This window comes from Hemicordylus capensis, chromosome 5, assembly GCF_027244095.1.
Source record: "Hemicordylus capensis ecotype Gifberg chromosome 5, rHemCap1.1.pri, whole genome shotgun sequence".
Lineage (NCBI taxonomy): Eukaryota > Metazoa > Chordata > Lepidosauria > Squamata > Cordylidae > Hemicordylus > Hemicordylus capensis.
This window is the reverse complement of record NC_069661.1, coordinates 196,209,276-196,232,884: the sequence shown is the minus strand read 5'-3', so window position 1 is coordinate 196,232,884 and position 23,609 is coordinate 196,209,276. Positions and strand designations below refer to the sequence as shown.

The following is a 23,609-nucleotide window of genomic DNA, read 5'->3' as shown; positions in this document are numbered from 1 at the left end:
TAAAAGAAAAACTGGAAGTGAATACACCAGGAGAGAGAAGAAAGAAAAAATCCTCAAGTCCAAACTCAATGGCGGGAAACCATACAAGCCATAAACACCAGGGCTATAACTGTTATAAGAGACACTGCAGGAATAATAGACTGGACCCAGACAGAACTAGAGACACTAGATCGTAAGACCAGGAAAATAATGACCATCAATCATGCTCTGCACCCCCGCAGTGAGGTCGATAGGCTATACCTCCCCCGCAGCTCAGGTGGAAGAGGAATGCTGCAAGTCCATCAAACAGTACAGGAGAAGAAAAGAGGCCTTGAAGAATATATCAAGGACAGTGAAGAAGATGCACTTCAAATGGTCAAGAACGCGAAACTATTCAACACCAATGAAATAAAGCAGGCCTACAAGAGAGAACAAGTCAAGAACTGAGCAGAAAAATGGAAAAAGAAGCCACTGCATGGTCAATATTTGCACAATAGAAGTGGAAAATCAGACATCACCAAGACCTGGCAATGGCTTAAGAATGGCAACTTGAAGAAAGAAACTGAGGGTTTAATATTGGCTGCACAAGAACAGGCACTAAGAACAAATGCAATAAGAGCAAAAGTCGAAAAATCAACCACAAACAGCAAGTGCCGCCTTTGTAAAGAAGCAGATGAAACTGTGGACCACCTAATCAGCTGTTGTAAAAAGATCGCACAGACTGATTACAAACAAAGGCATGACAAACTAGCAGGGATGATACACTGGAACATCTGCAAAAAATACAAGCTACCTGTAGCCAAAAATTGGTGGGACCATCAAATTGAAAAAGTTGAAGAAAATGAAGATGTACAAATATTATGGGACTTCCGACTACAAACAGACAAACATCTGCCACACAATACACCAGATAGAACTGTAGTCGAGAAGAAAGAAAAACAAGTCAAAATAATCAACATAGCAATACCAGGGGACAGCAGAATAGAAGAAAAAGAAATAGAAAAAAAGACAAAATACAAAGATCTACAAATTGAAATTGAAAGGCTGTGGCAGAAAAAGACCCAAATAATCCCAGTGGTCATTGGCGCCCTGGGTGCAGTTCCAAAAGACCTTGAAGAGTACCTCAACACCATAGGGGCCACAGAAATCACCATCAGCCAATTACAAAAAGCAGCTTTACTGGGAACAGCCTATATTCTGCGACGATATCTATAACAACAGCAACAACATTGACAATAAAATTCTTGCATCCCGGGTCCTTGGGAAGGACTCGATGTCTGGATAGAACAAACCAGTCAATAACACCTGTCTGAATGTGTAAAATAATAATAATATGGTCTCTCTGAGAAACCCCAGAGACCAATCTGGCTGCTTCATTTTGAACTAACAGAAGTTTCCGCATGACATACAAAGGCATAATGTACATGTACAGCACACTGTAGTAGCCAAGATGAGAAGTTACCAGTGAGTGGCCCACAGTTTTGAAATCATTCTCTTCAAGGAATGGACACAGTTGCCATATCAACCAAAGCTGATAGAAAGCACTCCTGGCCATAGCCTCCACCTGAGACACTAGGATGAGGCCTTGGTCCAGAATCACTTCTAGACTACGCACCCATTCCTTTAGGGGGTGTGCAACCCCATCCAAAACAGGACCTTCTATCAGATCCCTCAAATTATGATCCCTCCCCATCAGTACCTCTGTCTTGTTGGGATTCAGCTTCAGTTTATTATCCCTCATCTAGTCCATTATTGCCTGTAGGCAGGCATTTAGGGGAGCTATGCCATTTCTTGATGATGATGTCATGGAGAAATAGATTTGGATGTCATCAGCATATTGATAACACCCTGCTCCAGATCCCTGATGATCTCACCCAGTTGTTTCATGTAGATGTTCAAAAGCATATTTTTTTTCATGATTATCATATATTTTGCACACTTAACTCCTGACATATCCAGCATGTATGAGTACCTGAGTACACATAGTTGAATCATACAAGTATACATATAGCCCCTTTCACAAAGCTAATATTAAAAAGTACTGCAATTTTAAATGAAATATCCAGATACACAGGGGTACCCTTTTGACAGACAAAAGGTAATTATTTGATAAATTGTGCATAAATTGCTCCCAAACTTTATAGATTGAATATTAACATAAAAATAAGAGCTAAGATTATCTTTCTTACTTACAGCCAGGTAGAGTTTGTGTAGAAATCCAAGGTGAAGAGCTTCCATAACCAGCATTTGTACTAGCAGAAACTCTAAATCTATACCATCTGAACTTTTTCAGTTCATATACTGTTTCTTCTGTAAAAGCATCAGCATAATATAAATATTGATCCTTCTGATATTCAATACATCCAGCAGCTTCCCAGTTATCGCAATGGATAGATCGTAACTGCACAGAGATCTTGTAGTTTTGAAAGTAGCCAAAGATAGTAACTGGCATTCTCCATCTCAAGGTCACACTTGTTGATTGTACATTTGCAAATGCAATATCTCTAGGCGCACTGGGAACTAAAAATAAAAATAATAAATTAATTAATGTTATGTACCTTTCTTTACAGTGAGTAGTGGTTTGTGTTTAATTGTACTGAAAACAAGATGTTACTGATGTGTAGTGAATTAAAGATATATTTCACATGATAAATTCCAGTGGCCGACATTCTATGAATGTACATGTGCTTTGAGGTTCTGTGGAATGCAGAAGAAGCCCACACACAACTCCCCCAGTGTCTTAGCATGTGCACTGTCATGCCAGAGCCCTAATACTTCTGAGCACTGCCCATGCTTGTGAAACACTCGGCAAAATCAGAAACACACCACTAACCCTCAGCAATTTGTTTCCGATCCAGCAGAGTGCTTCTGGAGAACAAGCAACACTCTTGTTAGCCCTCGGGCACACCGCACATACGCAGGGGGACTGGGAGAGTTGCATGTGGGTTCCTGATGCATTTTGATAGTTAGGATGTCAGCCAGTGGATTTAATTATCCCTCCCTTAGTAATTACTTGTCCATTTTGAGGGGGATACTAGCATACATAAAGGATTCCTCCCTCAATAACAGGTGTAACAGCTAATAGTAATCAAGCCCCCCAAAATGAGCAAAGAATCAGGTTTTACAATGCCCATGTGTACTCCAGAAATATTTAAGATTAGATTTTGATAACTCTCAATTATACAAAGCTTCCTCTGAGCTGTGAGAAATGTCATTGTTGTTGCTGTACTCGGGACCAAAATTTGGCAGTGGAAGGGAATATTTAGCACAGTTATTTTTGGCCTGGAGACACCATTTTAAAGTGCTTGCTAACTAGAATTTCCCCCCCTACTCCTTTAAAATTCTTGAAGAATGGTTCACAATTCGAAAAAATAAATACTGTACATAAAATTCAATGTAGAGATTGTTTATGGGTGCAGAAGTTTTTTGTGCACAAAAATTAACATCACTGGCAAAAGTTTTCCCATTCATACAAATGAATAAAGCACATTTGCTTGCACATTCCTCTGTACAAGTGGATCTGCCAACCTATTGGAATGAATGGGAACATCTATTTGTGCAAAAGGTCCATGTGTTCAGCTAAGCTCTCAGGCTGTTAAAAATTCCTTGGATATTTACAAGTTAGATAGGAAATTTAAACAATAATAAAGTCTACTGCATTTAAATTCTTGTATGAGATTTATCATAAACCCTACACAAAGCATTATGATTTATTTATTAGTATACTAGAAACACAGACTTGTGTTTTTATATTCACTTGCATGTAAATACTTTTGTAAATTTGACCTATGTGCAGACATATGCAGATTCATACAGATTATAGTTTGCAGGCATTCATAGAACTCAAATTAAAATTACAATACTAATATGCTTATTTGAAATTAAGTTCCACTTAAATAAATGAGACTTCCAAGTAAACATGGTTAGGATTAAGGGGTCAAAGTAGTATAATCACTCAGTCTAAAAAATGCACAGAAAACCTCATGAAAAACAGCCTAATTTCAAAATGTGCCTAAACATTTTATAGAAAAAGAAATTATAAAAAAAAAAAATCAGAGTGTGTACTGAATATTATTCCTTCATCCCATTCCATTCTTAAAGAAACTGAATTAAAAAATAAAACATTCTTAACACATTTCTGGGCTCTTGGAGATGGCCACTCTTTCCTTCCTCTAAGAACTAACTTGGTACTCAAACATAATGAGCAGTGGTTGCCTCTGTGGAAATTACTAGCTTGGGTTCAGTGGCAGCTACTGCTTCTTGGGGCTGGGAGTGTGGAAAGGAGGGAAGAGAGCCAGGGGTGGAGCAAATATACTATTAGTAGCAGGGCAAGGCACAGAGCATCTGCGCCTCTAGCTGGCCGGCCCACCCAACTGCCTTTTTCTTTCCCCCCCACCCCGGGGCTTTCTGGATTGCTTGCCTGCTTCTTCTCTTCCCCTCTTCTTGCACCCCCCACCTGCCGCTTTCTGGCTGGCAGGCCAACCGGCCCGCTTCTTCTCTCCTGACTGCCCCCCCTTTCCGTCTGGGCAACTTCTTCCCCCCGCCCACATTTCACCCCCGGCACTTTCTGGCTGGCGCTTCTTCTCCCCCTGCACCTGGCTGGCCGGACTTTCTGCTTTCCAGCTGGCTGCTTCTCAGCCACCCATCTGGCCGCCTGCCAGCCGCCCCTGCCTTCTCCGCCTGCCTGTCAGCGCAGTCGTTATTTTCCCAGCCGGCCGGCATCACCATGAACTCCTGGGCCCGCCGGCTGGCTGCCGCCATTTTCTTCCCCCCGCTCATCCCTGTTGCTATCCGGCAGCTCTCCAAACTCTCGCGAGGGCTGTCACACATAGGATTTGCAATGGTTACGTTTATGAGAATTAAATATCTCCACACCAACACTTGGTGGCTAAATTTACCTTTTGGTTGTCTGTGAGAAAAGGAATTCTGCCTGAGTGGTTCATGGTGGGTGTCAGTGTGGAAAGTAGCAATGCCCTCTCACTCTAAAGTCCCCATGCCTCTTCTATCAGCATTGCCTCAATTTCTCCCCCTCCTTGCAATCTCAGCTCTTTCCTCCTTACCCCCTGAAGGACTAGGCTAAGAAGATAAACTTAGTGGGGGGGGGTGAGGTTTTGAATCTTGAGTACCTGTTTGCAGGTAGCACCTATTTACACATTTCACACTGCTTTAAAATACCACAATGCATTTGGCCACATACATAGCCAACTAGTTCTTTTCTTCTCACACATATGGACATGCATATAAAAGGTGAACCTTTTCTTCTTCCTTTCTGACAGTATAAACATTTCTGGGACATTTCCTTGGGCTGCAATCCTATGCACACATCAATTACTTGGGAGTAAGCCCCAATGAATTCATTAAGGCTTTATTTGGAATAAATTTTACAGAACTGGCTGCAGTTCTATGCAACATTTACTTGAGAGAATCCTGTTATCAAATTTGAAAATTAAGCCATATAGATCACAAACCTGTACAAATAACTTATGCTGAGGTCACACACACACACACACACACACACACACACACACACACACTAACCAACCAACCAACCAACAGCAAACAAAAACTGGCATAAGGACTATAGAGTGGTGGAGCTACTTGACTATTTTGGACTGGGCTGGTTTCTAAACTGTGCCTGTTAGGTTGCCCATGAAGAGAAGGCAATAATCTCAGTATACTTTAAAAAATAAAACACATATTTCTGCATTAATGTATGACACACACATTTCAAACAGGGTAAGTTTGTGCTAGAGGTTGATTTTTACCCATAATAGGTAAAACAGCAGAGCACTAAAGAATGAGCACACACACCAGTTACATTTAGGTAGCAGAGGATGGTTTGGATATTGCAGCTATTTAGAGAAAACACATGGAGATCCTTGTATGACTAAACACTAAATATTTATTGGTTAGATACACTTAGATAGGAAAGACTTATATCTAATCTAAAGGACTACATAATGGATAGGTAAGGAGAGAGAGAGATGTTTCCATCTGCTCTCTAGAAGGAAAGCAAGGATTATGACTCAGCACAGGAAGTGCTGCACAGTCAGTTCAGGGGTCATAGAGTAGGGACAGATAGGGAGACCCTTACTCACTGTCTCTACTCCCAATGTCCCCAGTGGTCATTAGGACAGTTGGTGTAAAAGGTTGATGCACTGGAAGTTCATCTCCAACAGTTTGAAGTTGTTCAATTAGTAATTTCAGTTAAAATGCCTTGTTTTATTTGGAAGCTATAACTTCCCATCCTTTCACCCTCAAAAGAGGTGAGAGAGTGAGCGAAATAGAAGGGAACTAGCATGAGACTTTGTTTAAAGTCTTGAAGAGGGAAGGCAGGGAGCTGCTTGCTTGTTTTCTTGTTAATAATACCCAGAGGAGTGCCAGTCCACCATATCCTTTATATCCCCCCTACCCCGATTATCTAGATCTCTGAATTTTTGCAAGATTTGCTAGTGGCATTTTGAAAAGGAAAAGGAAAGCATTCCTAGCAGATGCTGGAGAAATCCATTGCCTCCTGAGAGCTTGGTTGGGGAGGAGAAAAGGGCTTTATGTAACTCTAATATAACTGTAATACCATAACACAACAATAATCTCCTGGAAAGCTGCTCGTTAAAAAGCACTTTATAGACAAAAGGAGGTTATTGTGGTCTACCTTAATAGCAGCTAAAGTTTTCAAAACGTTTTTAAACAAGACGTACAATCCAGGTTAGGAACCACCTAATGGCGCAGCATAGAAATGACTTGACTAGCAAGCCATAAATTTCTGGTTTGAATCCCTGATGGTATGTTTCCCAGACTATGTTTCCTAGACTATGGGAAACACCTATATTGGGCAGCAGCGATACAGGAAGGTGCTGAAAGGCATCATGTCATACTGTGTGGGAGATGGCAATGGTAAACCCCTCTTGTATTCTACCAAAGATAACCACAGGGCTCTGTGGTTGCCAGAAGTCGACACCGACTCGACGGCACACTTTACCTCTACCTTACAATGCAGCTTATCTGTGTTTGGGTAGCTGCTTTTCTAGCCCTAAGAAGCTGAAGCTAATGCGGCGCATCCTATGAGGGGAGAGTTTTGCAGGAACTCAGGAGTGCAGATCCCACCCCAAGCATGTGAGGAATTCTACCCCCTCTCATTTTACTAAATTCCCCTGCCATACCTTCAATCCTCAATAATCCATACCTTCAATCCTCAAAACATATTTTGCTCCTCCAAAAAGTGTCTTTCCTCTCTCCCTGAAAAATTTAAGTGAGGAGTTAGGTTACTTCTCAAGCTTTCCCTCTGTCCTTGCCCATGCTTGCTGTTAATACACTTACCAGATCTTGAGGGCTGGGAAGGGGGCAATGAGGGGGTTATGTTGCTGTGTTTCAGAGGGGCCGTTTGAGTCCTTGTAGTTTGAAGTCCAGGAGGGACCTATGCAGGCTGATCACCTGGCATCCACTTTGATGAACTTTAGGTGACAGATTAGGCTCTTTTTATTTGCACTGATATGTAATGATCAGTAATTTTTATTTCATTAAAAGAGTTGTATCCTATCCTTCAGTGATACTACTCTCAGGGCAGCTAATTTTGTGCTGCCATTTTGCATATCTATTATCATACTATTTTTACTGCTTTTATTGCTGTTTTAGCCTGTTGGATCTATGGATTGTATTTATAATGTTGGTTTTGTTTTATTGCTACTTTAACTGAATTTTTGTAAGTCACCAGCTGAAAAGCTGGTATTAGAAAGCAGGATATAAATTAAATAAATAATAGAAAACACATAAATATTCAGTCATAAGAGTTGAAAACCTACCTTCTGTATATGTCCTTTATTCTTCTAGATAAGGAAGCAACTTACCCTCAAATTTATGTTTGGTAAAATACACTATTGTTAACTTAGATTAGATACTGTACCCTAATATCCTAATAAATCTTTTTCCATTATCCATGTAAAGTTACATTCAGTTGTGATGAATCCAACATTAAACAATCAAGTAATCCTTCCAAGGATTGTTGTTCAGAGACTTTGCAATGAGACAGTGAACCTAATTTGATTTCACTTGGTGTCAAAAATAAATGCTTTGGCAATGACTCAGTGTTGGCTATGTGTCTGTGACTAACATAGACCACCATAAATAAGAAGCTGAGAACAACTATAAAACTGTTTCCATTCCTAACCATGAGTCTCCAATTTCAAGTGGCTACTTCTCAACAGAAAACAATTCATGTGAACACACAGTTAAGAAAGCATTGACCTAATAATAGCCACTTTCTTCTTGTTGTTATTCATGGCATCCCTTCTAGAATGTATTAACTTGGAAATAAGGTCCACCATTTCCTATAAAATACTGACTTTCTAGTAAATTCAGTAAATGGGAAGTCATACTTAACACAAGAGAAACAAAAGTTATCTTTACTACATGGCTTGGTTCCTTTCACCACTGGAAACTACACTCTAGTTTAGCCTATGAATTCATAGAATTATCTCGATTAAATAAATTTATTGATTGGGTAGCATAACAAATATGTAAAGGACAGGAAAATAACAGAAAACATCAAGGATAATTTTAATTCCAAAAATTGTTACCTGTTTCAGGAAATGTGCTTGCATTGCATATCTGCTCTTCTCCTTCTGCAGCAGCTGTTGCAGCTTTTATTTTAAACTGGTAAGAGGCATTTGATAACAGGTCTCCGAACGTATGGACTGTTTCATTATCAGAAGATAGGATTGTTGAATTCCTTCCAAATGTTATGATGTAATGGGTAATAATCCCATTTGTTTTCAAAGGAGGGTCCCAGTGGACAATAACAGACTGCCAACTGGTTGCAGTACAGTGGATATTCTGGACACTATCTGGAGCTTCAAAGAGAAACATGCATTAGAGGTTAACATTCCTTCAAAACTGAAAGGGCAATTGCATTAGAATATACTTCAGCGTGAACATAATTATGTTTTACTTTTAGATTTGATACTGACAGCATAGCAAGAGCAGTTGACTAGAACTTTCAAGATAAGTCCTTGGTTCTGCATTCTGGTATTCAGCAATTTCAAACTTGATTGCAACAATGTTCTCCGTAAAACCAATTAGAGGCTTTGACAATTTTGCAGAACAGAATTTAGCTCCCCAGTGTGAGTCTAGTAACAATGTCCCTTGATAGCATCTGGATTCTTCAGTCACAAGCATCTGATTCATCAATTTATAGAGTTTTGGACCTCAATTTATAAATCAGTTAAACTGATATCCAGGCATTTGAGATAAGAGGCAACCCAATCCTATTCCCAATTTCAGCTGCTACAGCACAAGAAGAGCACTGTCACTATCACTAAAGCAATTAGTATGCTAAAATTATTGTACACGATCACTAAAGCAATCGCTAAAGCATTTCATGCAAATGAGATGAGAAATGAAGCTCTTGCCCACATTTTTGCTTTTTTGTTTGGCCATTATTTATTTCACATGTTTACCTTACAGTATCAAAAAATAATTTTCAGGATGCCTTAGAAATGTTTGTTGTGCCCTTTAATTAGGTCCACCCTCGCATGGCATAACCATACTTGGGTTATTGGTATTTAACCAATATATACTATTACCTCCATGCAGGGGACAGAACGGGCTTCTAGCAAAGAAGTACATAGCAAAGTGAACATAGCACAGTTGTTCTATTGACCTATATTACAATATTTCAATTTACCAAGGATATGGATCAAGCCCTGTCTGTCTGTTTGTCATGCAGTTTCAGACAAACTGTACAGACAATGCCTTTACCCAGATAGAGGTTTTTGTTTGCTGCTTTTAGTAGAAGGAGACAATATGAATGGAACTGATACAAAAATGCAAATTGAAGAGATTGCACAGATTTATGCTATATTTCAAGAGGTAGGAAAGAATTCCACTCAGTTATGAAAGTGAATATGTGCATACAGGACTGCATTTTAATTAGTCTGACCTGATTCCTTTGTTGTGAATTGAACAACGTTACTGAATTGATTGCCATTTCCAACTTTTGTGAAGGCAGATATACTGATGAAGTAGGTGCTGAATGGTTCTAGTCCAAGAATATTAGCTTCATTATGTAAACCTGAAACATTCTTAGATTAAGAAAATATTTACTGTAAAATTTCTATTTTTCTATTCCTAGTTTTCCATAGGAATTATTGATTGATTGCTCAAACATACTTTTATACCATCCAAAACTTACATCTCTGGGCAGTTTACAACAGAATGCCAGAATATGAATACGCTAGAAACATTGGGTAGGATCCAGACTAAGTTAATAATGATTAAGTCCCATTAAAATGTAAGGGATACAAGATAGTCATGATTAACCTGTCTTATTTATTTCAATAATGCACAGTAGTGACTAACTTAGACTGGATCCTGCCCATTAACAGCGACCCAAAAAGCAGCCTAAGCTCACATAAACAACAGAACAAAATTTGACTTTCTTCTTTTAACAGTGGACTCCCTAGTTTTAAAATAGTTTGTTAAGAAAATTTAAAAGCAAAAAGCAAAAACAAAAAAACAATAGAAAGTTAGACTACTAGCAGTCTAAAGCTAACCCTAAGTTAGTGTGTGTCAGGCTTGCTCAAGTAGATCCTGACACACACAAATGATGTCATTGGCATGTCCACTGCTTTGAGTAGGCCAAGGCTTACATTATGAGAACAGAATCACCACTACTCTACAAGTTATACAGAAGCAGCAGGAAGGCCACAGCCTGCTTAGAGGCCCATGATGGAACCATTTTCTCCATGATGCTGATAGACTCTAGCATGTTTGATAGCATCCAAGATTATTAGGGGTTCCAGAAATGTGACTCCCTGGACATCCCCCTGGCACCCCTACAGAGGTGTCCAGTCCAGCTTTGCTTGTGTTTGAGAGAGTCCAGGAAGGAAATAGTGTTTCTCACTGAAGCTAGGAGTAGCCTAAGGAACCAGTTAGGTAGGAAGTGCAGCTGCAACATGCTACCTCACTGGGGTGTTGGGCACCCCAACACCCCAGGAAAGATTTCACTCACTAAGACTCTAAAGCACTCCTAAGACTCCCAAGACAAGACAGCCATGACTTCTCTCCCATTTCAACTCATTCCTACACTTTTGATCTGTGCATTAAAGCCACTTAGTCATAACTCCTCAGTGCTTCCAAGCCTAAGGTTAAACAGGTTAAAATCTCTAAAACTAACACTTCGCTTCCAAGATAATCTCATCTCTCTGACTCTACCTTCTGAAACCACTCAATCTGCACAATCTTTGGGAACCACTCTTGAGATGGTGGTCCTCTGCCGTTCCATTGCACCCTACTTTTCTTGCACGGAATTCAGCTTTCCCCTTCTCCACATCAGACAGTAAATACAGGAAGAAACCTGCTCTTGGGAATCTTCTATTTTTCATCCCCAATTTCCCCTTCCCATCCCTAAGGGTGTGTGTGTGTGTGGTGTTTCACCAGCTTAGGCTAGGAGGTCTTAGGAAGTGTTTATCAGCAGGTAAAGGTAGGGAGGGCAGTCAACTCCTTCCCAGAGTTAAAAAGGTAGCCCCTTTTGCAGGGCCCTGATCCTTAGGATCCATCTAAACACCCCAGGCTCATGATAGATTGATCCTCCTCCAGGCTAAGAACCCAGAAAGAGTGTGTAGCCTTCCTAGTCTGAACTAATGTCTCATGACACCATTCAGTGGTCTTAATTCCATCTGCAGATGGATCACCATCTCATGAGAGTATAAGCTGCGGCAGAGCATTTGGAACATTCATCCAAGCAGAGTGAATTGCAGTCGGGTTTCTCCACTAGGGGTATCCTCAGGGTATCCCTTTTGGTTCAGATTATTTCAGTTACACACTTCCCTTCATTGTCCCTATTTGCCAGAACCCCCATATCTTCAAAGCAACGTTCTTTTGTTAACAGTCTGTTCTTCTGTTAATAGTCACTGGCAGTGCCGGGACCACCATTTTTTCTGCTTCCACTTCCTGGTTCTCAACAGCCCTGCAGCATTTTGCATAACACAAATCCACCCCTTGCAGGGGAGCTGACAGTTGACAGCCAACTCTCCTGGTCTAGTAAAAATAAGCCATTTCCCTCTGGGTCCGTTTCCTCAGCCTGTTCAATTTCTCCCCTCTCTCCCCCCCCTCCACCCTGCTGGCTCTTTTCTCTCCTCTTTGCCCAAAACTTCACTGGACATTGTGACAGGCCATTTTATTTTCCTTGCCTGGAATTGTTCAGGCGCTGCTTTCCTTTCTTCCTGAGCCCTTGGCTAGACCTCCCCGCCACTCCAAGCTCTATTGGGCTTCTAGCCTGCCTCAAATCTTGGTGTTGGTCCTCCTGGCCAGCCCTTCTCTCCTCCCTCCCTAGACTTCATTGGGTCTCTTTCTTTGCCCCTCCTAGCCTTCTGGTCGGTTTCCAGAACGTGCCCCTCTCTCTGATCAAGCAAACCACCAATCACCACTTCCTTCAATAGGCGGGGGCCTATTAGCAGTAATTTGTATTCAGCCACCAGCGAGTTAAAGCACTGAGCCCAAGACACACGTTTCAACTAAAGTCACCCCTGCTAACTTGGCAAAGAGAGACCTTTTAATGTGGTGATTCTCTTTATTTATCAGGGGGAGAGCAACTGGCCCTATCCACCCACTATCAACCTCCAGTGACTGTTGATGGTGTTTGTCTTATGTTTCTTTCTAGATTGTGAGCCCTTTGGGGACAGGGATCCATCTTATTTATTATTTCTCTGTGTAAACTGCCCTGAGCCATTTTTGGAAGGGCGGTATAGAAATCGAATGAATGAATGAATGAATAATAAAGTACCTGTGTAATGTGGATATCCCTGTGTTGAGAGTTTTTAGTCAAACCTCAGCTTTGAAATGAATAAAACATTTTATTTCATTTTGAACTTTTAAACCTGTGGTTGTGACTTTCTTGGGAAACTGCCTACATTATAATACCACCTGAAGTGGGGACCACAAGTGGGGACCAGGTTCCCCTTATAATAAGACCACTGATTAGGCTGCAACTTTCATGATACAAAGAAGGTTGTCTTGGTTGTCCCATCTACCTTTGTTAACACCATATGAATAACGGGGGAAAGAAAGACCTGTTCATGGGATCAAGGTCACAAATTTCATGAGTTCACAGAGGCTTTTGGACTCTCGTGCAGAGGGTCGCCAGACCTCAGGTTTTCAACCTGAGATTCAGAATTGGCCATCTGAGGCTGTCCAGTGTTGCAAGGCCTTCAAGTAGCAAGGGGGGTGTTCAAAATATCAATCTGGGCCTAATTCAGATGTCTGGAATCTGGATAAATCTGGCATGGTTGAACTATTTTTGCATCAGAGTGGGAGGGCAATCTTATTTTTAGTGAAACATAAATTCAACCAATGTATTAGTCTTACTTAGCAAGACAAAATACACATTGTGGGAGAGAGTTTGTAGATTAAACCAGTCTTCTACACTGTTAAAATAGAACTCCCACCAATTTGGATCTCAGCCACTAGTCTCTGTTTTAGGCAAGTGAGATGGTCACATAGACCAGAGGCAGAAATTGCATCCAGTGTTCTTACATTTGAAATGAACTGCCAACCTGGATAAGGCTCCAGGGACAAAGGACAGTCTGAATTGATAAAATGTCTCCACTCTAATTATGCTGGCCTTGGGCCGAAATAAACAAATAAACAACAATAAAAACACGCTAATGTAAATCAAAACAACTCCTTGCCACTGCATGAATTGGCATACCTTGAGCCCTATCTGCTTTGTGTCCCAAATGGTTAGTACTATCTCACCCTATCAGCTCCCATGAATCTCAGCATAGCACATTAACAGACAGAATCCCTGCCTTTTATTATATTGGGAATTCCCCATTCAGAAGCTCCCTTGTTTTGTTTTGTGTCAACTCCTATAACTGATCAAAGACTCCAGAGTTCCATGTGTTTCCAGATGTGGCCTTGTTGGCAGACTCTCTGCCCAAGACTGTACTAGAACTCACAACTGAGTGCCCAGCTTTGTGCTTTCCCCTTGATCCTAAGTGACACACACCACACACAAAGCCTGCTTAAATGTGGTGCCTACCAGGCACCCTGATGTGAATGGATCCCCTTAGAAGAGCTCTTTTTCTCTTATCTTACTCTTACTGTCTGCACAGCAGCTTGGCTTCAACTATCCCCCATTTCCCCTTCTCCTTAAACAGCCTTCAGATCCACTCTATTACATCCACTCTAGGAGGCATAGCTAGGGGAGAGGGGGCCCATGTTCATCCCTCTCTCTGGAGACCCCTCAGAGTGAGGGAGACAATGAAGAAAATAGGGAGGGATGGAGCTGGAGGGCCCTCAGCAGCTGGGGGCCCGTGTTCTTTGAACCCTTTCGCTCAATTATAGCTACGCCCCTGCAATACATGGTTATTGTGTTCTTTAACAAAACTATTTCTTTAGAAAAGTCCTGGTCTCCTAACTCTGTCTGTTCCCTGGGATATTTTATAGTGATGCTTCACTATTTGGACCTGATTCAAAGTTATGCATACTTGCTGGTTCAATGTTAATCTGGGCCTGCTTTACCAGAAAGTAGAGAGGGTTTTCCCAGAAGAAGAGAGAGTTTTCCTAGCATCCAATAAATTTTCTCAGAGTATAATTCTCCCAGAACTGATCTGGTATTCCTGCCCTGGACATGCAAAGTAGGTGCAAACAATTGTAAAAGACACAGGTCTGAGCAAGCATGCTAGCACTGTTAACTTTCTATAAAACTCCATAAGTGTGTGTGAGAGAGAATCGGAAATATCAGCAGCTTAAAGAGAACCCCCAGATTAAATACTGTGTGTGCATAGGCAGCACTTTCTTCTTTAGATGGCTCTCATGACAAATCTCAAAACCACCCTTTGGACTTCAGGGAATCCAAAGAGCAGTTTTGGGGTTCTGTAGGGGATAACCTTTGAACAAAAGCTCTTGTGGGCGGGGGGAACTGAATGCAGACTATAATGTGAAAATGTAACACACTTACCCTTCCCCACCCCTCCATTGTCTACGTCTTGATAGTTAAAGCTATTTGTTCCTTTTTAAAATTCTAAACTTTCATACAATCATACATATTTTGCTGTTCCATATGCTAGGAAAAATTTCCCCTTACTCTTTCAAACGATCTTTTTCTCTTTTAAATTTATGATCAAACATCAAAACCCTCTTCTGCAATGTAGCTTCTGGGCAGATTTAGCCACTGTCCTCTATCTGCAATAAGTTAACCCTTTCAGCATTGCAGACCCACAGACCCTATTTAGATATCATATTAAAGGAACAAACCTGATATAGTGTAGTCTGACTACTGTTTTCAAAAATGTGAAAAATATATCTTCTAATAACACCATTTGGTTGAGGACTTGGATCCCAAGTCAGCCACACAGAGCTGGATGTGTAATTGATAACTGTCAGATTCTCAGGAGGAGCCAATGGAACTGCAAGAAGAAATATCCTTTAGCTTTAATAATTAACACTACTAATGCATGTGGACACATTAAAAAAAACAAAACCTCAAAACTCCATCATTACAGGCTTGTTATGAATCCATTTATTAACTTCTTTTGAATCAATATAGTGAAACTTTTGACTTACAAGGTTTAAACAATTGTTCTTTCAACCTATATGACAAAGTACATTTCCAGAGATAGTCCAGAGAACCTGGAATACAATCCTGAATTCTGATCTTGGTTTGTTTTAGAACTCTGGCTAGAATCAGCTAGGATCTTCCGTTGCTTACCTGTAACTGTGGTTCTTCTAATGGTCATCTGTCCATTCACACAGATGGGCTTCAGCAAGAGAGTGAATGCCTAGTTGGGAGTTTGCAAACTTCCCTATTCTCACTTCTGATTGGTTGTCCCTCCCTCCAGTACCTATAAGGTCACCTGAACACCGTTACCTCCTCAGTTAATGAGTCCGCCATGGAAGATATGCTCTGCAGCTGGGAGGATGGGCAGTTGTGTGGATGGACAGATGACCACCAGAAGAACCAAAGTTACAGGTAAGCAACTGAAGTTCTTCTTGGTGGTCTCTGTCCATCATACAGATGGGTGCATTGCAAGCTTTCATCATTGGAGGCTGAGTAGCAGAGACACTCAAGATAAAAGCAGGTGAAGGCAATCAATTGATAGGAGAATATGGACTGCAAAATGTTAGGTCCGAAGGCAGCATCACTCCTTACTCTAAGGCATAATGTTTGATGAATAAAGATGGTGTAGCCTACGTAGCAGCTCGACAGATTAAGTCCAAGGGCAGTCCCCTGTCAAAGGCTGTGGAGGTTGCCAGAGCACAGGTCAAATGTGCTGTAACAGAAGAGGGAGGTTGTGCTCCTGCCAATTGGTATGCTAATTTATGGTGTAGACAATCCAATTCGAGATGGACTGAGAGGAGGCTTGGTGCCCTTTATTCATTTCTCCATAAGTTACGAAAAGAGATGGAGAGATCCTGAACAATGAAGTTTTGGTCAGATAAAAGGCTAGAGCCCTTCGGACATCAAGGACATAACAACACCAGGTTTCAGAAAGAAGACCAGTAAAGTGATCCACTGAGATCTATGGAACTTCAGAAGGAAGGCAACATCCGGATGCAGTGTGTCCCTGTCAGTATGAAAGTTCAGGTAAAGGGAATCCCACTGAAGCGCACTGACTCTCTGGGTGGAGATGATGACCACCAGGAAAAGGTCTTGAAGGTAAGTAGACAAGTGTCACAGGTAGCCATTGGTTCAAATGGTTTTCTTATCAAGTGATTGAGAACCAACAGGAAGTCCCATGTTGGGTAAATCATAGGAGCATCTGGGTGGGTCAAGCCTTTCAGGAAGCATTTTATTTCCAGACATGCAAAAAGGGAAGAGCAGTCTGGGTTAGACCAGAAAGCTGCGATGGTCACCAGTTGCACTCTTACAGAAGCCATAGAAAGGCCTGACCTTGAGATTCAAAAGGTATAAAAGGACCAATGGCAGGGGGGCTGTAGATGACTTCTGTATGTCATGATGGAAGGCGAAGTTCAAGAAATTCTTCCATTTTGCTTGGTAAGATTTGAGAGTACATGGCTTCCTGGACGCAGAGAAGATGGCTACAACATCTGGCGTCCAGGTGGAAGGATTCTCCAAGCCATTAGGTGAAGAGAGGCAATGTTCGGATGCAATAGGGCCCCGCTATATTGCGATGGAAGAGCTAGGTGGCAAGGGAGACGGCAGAAGGTTCTCTGTGACAGGCAGAAAAGGCATGGGAACCAATGACGCTTGGGCCACCAAGGTGCTATCAGATTGCAACGTGTCTTGTCCCAAGGAATTAGAGGAATTGGAGGGAACAGATAAGTGAATGGAGCATCCCAGTGGAGTGTGAAGGCATTTCTAAGAGAGCCCAGGCCCAGGCTGGCCTCATACAGAAGAGATTGCGCTGACGTCGGGGCTTGCAAAGAGATCAATGTATGGCATTTCCCATATTTAGAAGACGCTGCAAAGTACAGTGGGATGGAGCTTCCACTTGAGAGACAAGGAGCACATCCTGCTGAAATGGTCTGCTCTGATGTTCTTGTGCCCTGAATATGGACTGCAGACAGGTAAGCGTGTTGGTGCAGGGCCCAGTCCCACACCAGTAGGGATCAATGGAGCAAGAACCAGGAGCCTGTACCCCCTTGACAGTTTATTTAGACTTTGTCTGTCATGACTTGCACATGACAGCGAGAGACAACAAGACGGAAGCCCTTCAGGCTTCAAATATTGCCAAGAGTTCCAGGTAATTTATGTGAAGGGTGGCCTCTCAAGGGGACCATTTGCCATTTATTTGAAGGTCTCAGAGGTGGGCACCTCATCTGGTTTCCAACACATCTGTAATGAGAAAGAATTGAGGGCCCAGAGGGCTGAATGGAGTGGATCTGGACAGGATGGTGTGAAAGGTCCACCAGAGGAGGGACCAGCGAACCCAAAGGGGAATGCGAAGAAGGCTGTGTTGGGAGTCTTGCTGGGGATCGAAGAAAACGTCCAGGAACCAATGTTGCAGCAGCCACATGCAAAGATAAGCAAGAGGCAAGGCAGACATGGTTGATGCCATGAAACCCAACATGTGCTTTATGGCCTTTGCCCAATGCAGAACTTTCTTCCATAGGGAAGCAGCTAAGGCCGTGACATTTACTATGCGGTCTGGTAGCAGGTAAACTGCAGACCAGAAGGAGCTGAATACAGTCTCTATAAATGTTGTGACACGAGAAGGTTGTAAGTGGGACTTCTTATAGTTTAACTAGAGTCCCAAGTTTCTGCAGAAATCCTGGGTAACAGAGAGATGAGTGCGCTGGGCAGAGTGGGAGTGGGCAACCAGGAGGCAATAGTCTAAATAGTCTAAAGAGCCAGTGTGGTGTAGTGGTTAGAGTGCTGGACTAGGACCGAGGAGACCCAAGTTCAAATCCCCATTCAGCCATGATACTAGCTGGGTAACTCTGGGCCAGTCACTTCTCTCTCAGCCTAACCTACTTCACAGGGTTGTTGTGAGGAGAACTCAAGTATGTAGTACACTGCTCTTGGCTCCTTGGAGGAAGAGCAGGATATAATAATAATAAATAATAATAATATCATAACGAAAGACCCAGCAAAAGGTGCAGTTCCAAGTAATTATAGACCGATAACCTGCCTGCCAACCATGTTCAAATTATTAACTGGAATAACAGCAGATGAAGTGATGCAACACTTATTAACTAACAGCTTCCAGTTGAACAGAAAGGAAATTGCCTGAACACCAGAGGCACAAAAGATCAGCTGCTGATTGACAAAATGATTTTAGAGAATTGCAAGAGAAGAAAAACAAATCTAAGTGTTGCATGGATTGACTACAAGAAAGCCTTCGATTCATTGCCTCACACATGGATACTCAAATGTTTAGAAACAACTGGTGTCAGCAAAAACATTCAGATATTTATTTTAAAAAGCAATAAGCATGTGCAGTACACAGTTAACAATCAATGGCGAGACACTTGGACAGGTTAGCATTAGAAGAGGCATTTTCCAAGGGGACTCACTATCCCCTCTGTTGTTTGTAACCACCATGACCCCACTTTCACAAATACTAAACAAAACAGGCCTCGGATACCAAACATCTAAAACATCAAGTCAAATCAACCATCTGCTGTACATGGACGATCTGAAGTTGTATGGAAAGTCCCAGTCAGAAATCGAATCACTGCTAAACACTGTCCGTATGTTCAGTAGCGATATAGCAATGGAGTTTGGACTAGACAAGTGTGCTGCATTAATAATGAACAGAGGGAAAATAAGAAAAACAGAAGGAATAGAACTGCCCAATGGAAGCAACATCAAGAACCTGGAAGAGAAAGAACATTACAAATACTTGGGCATTCTCCAGGCTGATAACATTGCACACACTGAAGTTACAAGAAAAATTGGAAGTGAATACATCAGGAGAGTTAGAAAAATCCTAAAGTCCAAACTCAATGGCGGGAACACCATACAAGCCATAAACACCTGGGCTATACCCGTTATCAGATACACTGCAGGAATAATAGACTGGACCCAGGCAGAGCTAGAGACGCTAGATCGTAAGACCAGGAAAATCATGACCATCAATCATGCTCTGCACCCCCGCAGTGATGTCGATAGGCTATACCTGCCTCGCAGCTCAAGTGGAAGAGGAATGCTGCAAGTTCATCAAACAGTAGAGGAGGAGAAAAGAGGCCTTGAAGAATATATCAAGGACAGTGAAGAAGATGCACTTCAAATGGTCAATAATGCGAAACTATTCAACACCAATGAAACAAAGCAGGTCTACAAGAAAGAAGAAGTCAAGAACCGAGTAGAAAAACGGAGAAATAAACCACTGCATGGTCAATATTTGCACAATATAAGTGGAAAATCAGACATCACCAAGACCTGGCAATGGCTTAAGAATGGCAACTTGAAGAAAGAAACTGAGGGTTTAATATTGGCTGCACAAGAACAGGCACTAAGAACAAATGCAATAAGAGCAAAAGTCGAAAAATCAACCACAAACAGCAAGTGCCGCCTTTGTAAAGAAGCAGATGAAACCGTAGACCACCTAATCAGCTGTTGTAAAAAGATCGCACAGACTGACTACAAACAAAGGCATGACAAAGTAGCAGGGATGATACACTGGAACATCTGCAAAAAATACAAGCTACCTGTAGCCAAAAATTGGTGGGAGCATAAAATTGAAAAAGTTGAAGAAAATGAAGATGTAAAAATATTATGGGACTTCCGACTAAAAACAGACAAACATCTGCCACACAATACACCAGATAGAACTTAGTCGAGAAGAAAGAAAAACAAGTTAAAATAATCGACATAGCAATACCAGGGGATAGCAGAATAGAAGAAAAAGAAATAGAAAAAATGACAAAATACAAAGATCTACAAATTGAAATTGAAAGGCTGTGGCAGAAAAAGACCCAAATAATCCCAGTGGTAATTGGCGCCCTGGGTGCAGTTCCAAAAGACCTTGAAGAGCACCTCAACACCATAGGGGCCACAGAAATCACCATCAGCCAATTACAAAAAGCAACTTTACTGGGAACAGCCTATATTCTGCGACGATATCAATAACAACAGCAACAACATTGACAACAAAATTCAGCCATCCCAGGTCCTTGGGAAGGTCTCGATGTCTGGATAAAACACACCAGTCAACACCTGTCTGACTGTGTAAATAAATAATAATAATTAATAATATGGGAACATTTGGACACCCTGCTCCTGCAGGTGCCCTATTACTACAGACATACACTTTGTATAAACTCTCGGAGCTGAGGATAAGCCAAAGGACATGGCCCTGAATTGGAATTTTTGGGAACCAATTTGAAAACAAAGATAGTTCCTGAGTTGCGGATTGATCATAACTGAACCACATCTCCCTCGACAACATGGACAGGCTGTCCAAGACGGTGAGCAAATGAAAATGTTTGTGAGCTACAGATTGACTGCCATCTCTTTTTGGAATGGTGAGTTAGAGGGAGAAAAAAACTATCTGTTAGATGGGAAGGGCTTGCTTCTATGACTCCCATGTTCAAAAGGGTACGGCTTTTGTCCCATATGTCTGCAGATAGGGTGGTGATCCTGTATTCAGAGTCTGGAGAATATAGAAATTCTATGCCATAGCCTAGACCACAGTTTCTCAACCACCGGTCCCTGGACCGCTGCTGGTCCCCGAAGGGTTGAGTGCCGGTCCCTGACTGGGAGTCACCCCCCCCCAACAACTGCAATCAAGGCACTCACTTCCTCAATTTTGCACATGGCACGGAAGAGGAAGAGGAGGAGTATCGCGAAAGCGCGGGACCCTGCTTCCGCCTTGCCTCCACGTGCTGCTGAGATCTTCCTACAGCTCTCTTATTCCCTCTCTTTACAGCTTCAGACTGTATGTGGTGCGGGGGCATCAAGGAAAAGGTATGGCACTGGGCGCCACTTGAAGGGCTGCTGGTTCTTGCATGCTCATTGTTTGCAGACAAAGGTTGATTGATTGAAACCCAGCTGCCTGTTGCAGCTGAGGCGCCTTGAGAGGGAACGCTGTTTCCCTCTTGCATCGGTGGGGCATTGTGGTCCCTCGGTCCCATGTAACCCCCTGGTCTGCACTGCTGGTGGAATATGGCGGTCCCCTTTGTGACCTCGCCAGGGGGTGGAACCTCTGGCCAAGATCATGCCGCAGTGAGGGCTAAGTGGCGGAGGGAGGGAGGAGGGCCGCCTTGGCTTGGGCTTTGCAGAAAAGGACTGCAGGTGGACCTTCCTTGGGGGATGGGGAGCAAGAACACATACCAAGGAGGGCTAAGTGGAGGAGGGAGGCAGCGTGGTACGAAGAAGAGGCAAGATACTATTTTGTGCGTTCATGTAAAAGGGTCATTGGATGAATGGCACTGGAATGAAGTGATCCTGGGGATTTGATGCCCAGCGCGGTTTGTGTCCGATCCAAACTGATTTAAAACCAGCTGCCTGTTGTGGCCAAAGCACCTTGAGAGGAAACTCCGTTTCCCTCTTGCATTGGTGGGGTGTTGTGGTCCCTCGGCCCCCTATAACCTCCTGATCTGCACCACCGGTGGAAGACGGCGGTCCCCTTTATGACCTTGCCAGGTGCAGGGGACAACCTCTGGCTGGGATCATGCTGCGGTGAGGGCTAAGCAGAGGAGGGAGGAGGGCTGCCTTGGCTTGGCTCACAGGTATGCGCGGGCAGCATGTGGGACCACGTGAGCTGCGTGGCCCCTAAGGCAGGCTGGTGTGATTGGTGCATGCAGGAGGTTGGGAGGGGGGCACAGAAGCGCGCGTTGTGAGAGAGGATGGGGGAACACCTGCTACACTCTTGTGCGCAAGGACAGTGGCGGCAGCTCTTGGACCCAAGCGACCTTCCGAGCGCTGTCCGGTGCACCATTGCCTCACCCACCCTGAACAGTGCCTCGTCTCCCCAGCGAGGAAGATGAAGCATCCACCACTGCAACGCCCCACGCCCTCTGCCATCTCAGAATCACCCCCTCCCCTTTAATGCCAGGTCCCCACCGCTCTTATTCACATTTTCTTTCACTGTTTTTTAAAAAACCCATTCCCAGCACCTGCCATGTAACCGTTTTTAAGGAGTTTTGGAGGAGCTGCGTGGGTTTCATTAGGTCCGCCTCACAAAGTGCACATCTAGGAGCAGGGTCCAGATCAAGCCAGGTGATCATGACCAAGCAGCATTGACACAAATGAGAGATGACTAAATTAATTTCAGTGGGTGGTCCTGACTAACGTCATCTGGATCTGGCCCTGCGACTACACAACTCCTGCTAAAACTCCACCTCCATCATGAGAGGGTTAAACTGTAGATTTTCAGCTCTACTGAACTTGCCCAGCTCTCCTCTCCTCATCTCCTTCTTGCTTTGCTTGACATCCAGCCTGATGAAGCATTTGGGGGAATTCAAAAGCTTGCTTGTGTGTTGTTTTCATTGGCCCCATGTAGCTTTTGAATTTTTCTAATGGCCCAACATCCCCTCTCTACTGAGTAATCACAAGCACCCCCATCCCCACCCCACACATACTGAAGACATACTGGAGACAAATTTGTTCACCCAAGCTTTTAGATTCAGGGGTTCTCAACCTTGGGTACCCAGATGTTGGTGGACTTCAACTCCCATAATCCCCAGCCATAATGGCCAAATGCCATTGTGGTTGGGAGTTATGGGAGTTTAACTGAGGGACCCAAGGAGAACCCCTAATATTTCATGCTTGCAAAAGATTCCAAATTTAATGATTTTAATGCTTATATTATTTTAATTGTAAACTGCCCAGAGATGCAAGTTTTGGGCAGTATAGAAGTCTGTTAGATAGATAGACAGACTTGAAATCCCTTTACTAACTGCTGGTCTGGGAAACTGCGCATGAAGAATGTAGTGGTCCTTGAAACTCTGCACGAAGAATTTAGCGGTCCTTGACTCCAAAAAGGTTGAAAAACACTGATTAATAGAGAACCCATTTGTCCGTAGTAAAACTTTCCCACATGTCCAAAAGGTACGCAGCTGTGCCCTGCTTATAGTAGGAGGCATTCCTAGGTTTGGATGCAGAGGTTTTGAAGACCACAAAGACTTTTTCCTATAATAATGAAACCTGTTTTGATGAAAGGATTGGTCAGTTTGAGACTGGGAAGAACCTCTTGACGAAAAGGACCATTGGGCCTTAAAAGTCC

General features: G+C 42.7%; 1 protein-coding gene across 1 annotated transcript in view; it reads right to left on the bottom strand.

Moving 5' to 3' along the window:
• The window catches only part of PTPRQ (protein tyrosine phosphatase receptor type Q), a 230,805-nt gene that overhangs the window by 83,383 nt on the left and 123,813 nt on the right, over window positions 1-23,609 (bottom strand). Inside the window, exons 32-35 of the mRNA XM_053258033.1 lie at window positions 15,232-15,383; window positions 9,914-10,055; window positions 8,553-8,825; window positions 2,173-2,499 (exon numbers count right to left, since the gene is read on the bottom strand). Coding sequence (XP_053114008.1) covers window positions 2,173-2,499; window positions 8,553-8,825; window positions 9,914-10,055; window positions 15,232-15,383 — 894 coding nt within the window. The remainder of the gene's footprint in view (window positions 1-2,172; window positions 2,500-8,552; window positions 8,826-9,913; window positions 10,056-15,231; window positions 15,384-23,609) is intronic.